Source organism: Oncorhynchus mykiss, chromosome 8, assembly GCF_013265735.2.
Source record: "Oncorhynchus mykiss isolate Arlee chromosome 8, USDA_OmykA_1.1, whole genome shotgun sequence".
Classification (NCBI taxonomy): Eukaryota; Metazoa; Chordata; class Actinopteri; order Salmoniformes; family Salmonidae; genus Oncorhynchus; species Oncorhynchus mykiss.
Genome location: NC_048572.1, coordinates 78,955,284 through 78,959,398, shown reverse-complemented (window position 1 = coordinate 78,959,398; position 4,115 = coordinate 78,955,284). Strand labels below are relative to the sequence as shown.

The 4,115-nt window shown below is 41.5% G+C and overlaps 1 protein-coding gene across 1 annotated transcript; it reads right to left on the bottom strand.

Annotated features, from left to right (window-relative positions):
• Positions 1 to 372: 372 nt before the first annotated feature.
• LOC110531004 (zona pellucida sperm-binding protein 3-like) lies at positions 373 to 3,164 on the bottom strand (the record flags this gene model as incomplete). Its single annotated transcript, XM_036986372.1, is given in 9 exon segments — positions 373 to 723; positions 801 to 892; positions 971 to 1,174; positions 1,259 to 1,436; positions 1,506 to 1,609; positions 1,692 to 1,772; positions 1,774 to 1,808; positions 1,892 to 2,035; positions 3,126 to 3,164. Coding segments are annotated over 9 exon segments (915 nt in total), but the record flags the coding sequence as incomplete, so codon positions are not given.
• Between the last annotated feature and the right edge of the window lie 951 nt (positions 3,165 to 4,115).

Here is a 4,115-nt window from a genome sequence, read left to right as displayed (position 1 = left end):
TCACAGTAAAAGCCACACCTACTGTAGCCATCAAGTGATGGATATTTTGATCTGATCTCCAGGTTAGATAACAGTAGATCTCCCTTAATTTAGTGTGATACATACGTATTAGTTGGTGGATGTCCAGGCCCGTCATACAAAACTAAGAATTTGCAACATGCATGATATTACGAATTCCAACATTAGCTACATGGCTAATGCTGACAAGGTAGCTAACATTAGCTTAACATTTGGGTTAAGGTTGGCTAACATGTTAAGGAGTTGCAAAGTAGCCGTGATAATTTCCAAACATTTGGGATGCTTGACAGTTGAGTTACACGTACCCATCCACCTTCCTTTCGCCTCAAGTAACCTTCATTCTTATGCAACCACTGAGTGTGTGGATTCATGTTTATTATGACACATCTGGTTTATGAGGAAACTGCATTGAGCCACAGGAGGATAAGCCAATGGGCAGCCTAATAATTCTCCACATGCAATGTTAAGTTCCAAAGATGTGAGCATCTAGTCAATACAGAAAATTGGGGCTAAGTCAGTAGGGTTGCTATATTTAGACACAGGTAATCCACTATATACACATCATTCTCCAATCTGAATGGTGATAATGCTACACCTTCCAGAATTAGTCCCAGCAGACATCCTCCCCGAAACAAGATGTTAAAGTAGTAATATTACTCGTGGACAATTACGGGCCCAGGGTAGCTTTACCTTCCCACCGCAAATCTGAGGAGAGTAGACGCACATTACCAGTGATGAGCTAAAACAGGGAAATATGATATAGCTCTGGCTTTAACACCTACCTGAATCACTGTCCAGATCTCCAACCTTCCTCGCAGCACAGCGGAAGTCACAGCAGCCACACATCTGGTCATCCCCACCTGCAGCCTTCCAGCTAAAGATAAATATGAAGGTTAGTTTATATAGCAGCATGTCATAAAGGTACTATACCCACAACCCAGCTTATACATACCCATCAGTGAAAGAGCAGGCCTTGTTCTCAGCATCAATGGGGGAAGACGCTGCAGCTGCTTTCAGATGACATGTTATGTAGAGCTGTTGGGAATCATTCTGTGGTTGGAACCTGAAGGACTCCAGCTGAAATGGGATCTTGTCATCCTGGGATCTGGACAGGAACTGGGAGCTGGAGCCGGTCAACGTGGCATCAACCAGACACCTGAGGAGACCAAGGGTCAACGTTAAGCTTCAGGGGTTACATTTAAGGTAATATAAGAGGAGTCAAACTGACAACTAAACTCACCCATGGTCCTCAATGAAAGAATATCTAGGGACAGTGTGGACATCAGGCGCCAAGGTGGCGACACAGCGGTCCACAAAGACACGGAGGGGAACGTGGTGGTACGGCATGACCGAGGCTTCCATGTTGATGATGTCACCAAGATAGTAATGGTTGGAGGGCCTCTCAAACTGCCAGTCAGCTGGAAAGACGAGTGGCATGTCAGTGTGGGTTTACACAAAGGAAGAGGCTTCCAGTCAAGTTTACCTACCAGTCATTAACCTCAGGGAGAAGTAGAGGAGTTCCTCTGCCACCATGTTGGAAATGTTGGGGATCCAGGTTGGCTTCAGGACATTGCTGCTCACATCGTGATTCCTAGAAACAAACATGGACTATGGCATTACTTAAACCTCAGAATGATATGGGTTGTCAAAGTGAAGAACGCAACAATAGTTACCTCAAGTAGTGGCACTCAATATCAACCATAGCTGCACTGGTCTTCACTATAGAAGTGTTAGCAAGAGGTTTTGCCTCAGACAAGAGTGAAGGTGTAGATCAGCACATCCTCAGTCATCTAGGAACAGGATCATAAATCAAGCATCAGACAAGAATGATGAGTCACATTATTCAGGAAGTTAAACAGCAAATGTGACATACCGTCAGCTCACTGCCACAGCCATGCAGCTCTGATTCAAAGGTGATCACATGAGCGTCAGTGTCCTCCTCAGTGGCAGGACAACCTCCTAGCGTGATACGCTGTGGCTGTATGAGCCGGCCAATCCCCAGCAGGTCCTGCTTCACCTTCACATGAACCAGACACCAAGTCACCACACTGTTGGTTGCCACCTGCGGCGGCCACTCAAGCACGGTAGGCTTGCGCTCAGGCTTTTCAACTTTATGATAGTTCAAAGTCAGAGGCTTCTCAAAGGCCTGCTTAGACTGGGAACCCTCAGGCTCTTCAACAGCCTCGCTAGGGTCCGGCCTTGCAGGCTCTTCTTGCACTGGCTTCTGAGAGTCAAACCTGGCTGGGACTTCATCATGCAGAAACCCTTATCTACATGTCTACATAGTATAAAGAATTATGTCAATTACATATATTGTATTTCTATCAGAAACATTTTAAGTTGCATGTGGGTTGAAATTGCAACCTACTGAACCCTCAACTTATTCAGTGGGTACAGGGCAGAACAATCTATAGCCCTGCTCCACTTCAAATACTTGTATGTATCAGTCCCAATAATATATAAACTCAGAAAAAAAATAAACGTCCTTTCTTCAGGACCCTTTCATAAATAATTTGTACATATCCAAATAACTTCATTGTAAAGGGTTTAAACACGGTTCCCCATGCTTGTTCAATGAACCATAAACAATGAATGAACATGCACCTGTGGAACGGTCGTTAAGATTAACAGTTTACAGACTAGAGGTTGACCGATTAATCGGCATAATTAGGGCCGATTTCAAGTTTTAATAACAATCGGTAATTAGCATTTTTGGACGCCGATTAGATTGCACTCCACGAGGAGACTGGTAAGTTGCTAGCTAGCATTAAACATCTTTAAAAAAAAACAATCAATCAATCTTAAATCACTAGTTAACTATACATGGTTGATGATATTACTAGTTTAACCAGCTTGTCCTGCATTGCAAATAATCAATGCGGTGCCTGTTAAATTATCATCGAATCACAGCCTACTTCGCCAAACGGGTGACGATTTAACAAGTGCGTTCATGAAAAGCACTGTCGTTGCACCATTGTACCTAACCATAAACATCAATGCCTTTATTAAAATCAATACAAATGTATATATATTTTTTAACCTGCATATTTAGTTAAACAAAATGTATGTTAGCAGGTAATATTAACTAGGGAAATTGTATCACTTACCTTGCGTTCCGTGCAAGCAGTTTGGGCCGCCTGGCTCGTTGTGAACTGTGTGAAGACCATTTCTTCCTAACAAAGACCATAATTAACTTGCCAGAATTTTACATAATTATGACATAACATTGAAGGTTGTGCAATGTAACAGCAATATTTAGACTTATGGATGCCACCCGTTTGATAAAATACGGAACGGTTCCGTATTTCACTGAAAAACATTTTGTTTTCGATATGATAGTTTCCGGATTTGACCATATTAATGACCTAAGGTGTGTGTTATATTATAATTAAGTCTATGATTTGATTGAGCAGTCTGACTGAGCAGTGGTCTGCAGCAGCATGCTCGTAAGCATTCATTCAAACAGCACTTTCCTGAGTTTGCCAGCAGCTCTTTGCAATGCTTGAAGCACAGCGCTGTTTATGACTTCAAGCATATCAACTCCCGAGATTAAGCTGGCAATACTATAGTGCCTATAAGAACATCCAATAGTCAAAGGTATATGAAATACAAATGGTATAGAGAGAAATAGTCCTATAAGACCTACAACTTCTTAACTGGGAATATTGAAGACTCATGTTAAAAAATAAACTTAAATGTCAGCTTTTTTACATGGCACATATTGCACACTTACTTTCTTCTCCAACACTGTTTTTGCATTATTTTAACCAAATTGAACATGTTTCATTATGAGACTAAATAGATTTTTATTAATGTATTATATTAAGTTAAAAATAAGTGTTCATTCAGTATTGTTATTGTGATTATTATAAATAAAAATCGGCCGATTTAATGGGTATCGGCTTTTATTTGGTCCTCCAATTAATCGGTATCGCGTTAAATCATAATTGGTCGACCTCTATTACAGACAGTAGGAAATTAAGATCACAGTTATGAAAACTTAGGACACTAAAGAGGCCTTTCTACTGACAGCTGATCGTCCTCGCAGAGGCAGACCACGTGTAACAACACCTGCACAGGATCGGAACATCCGAACA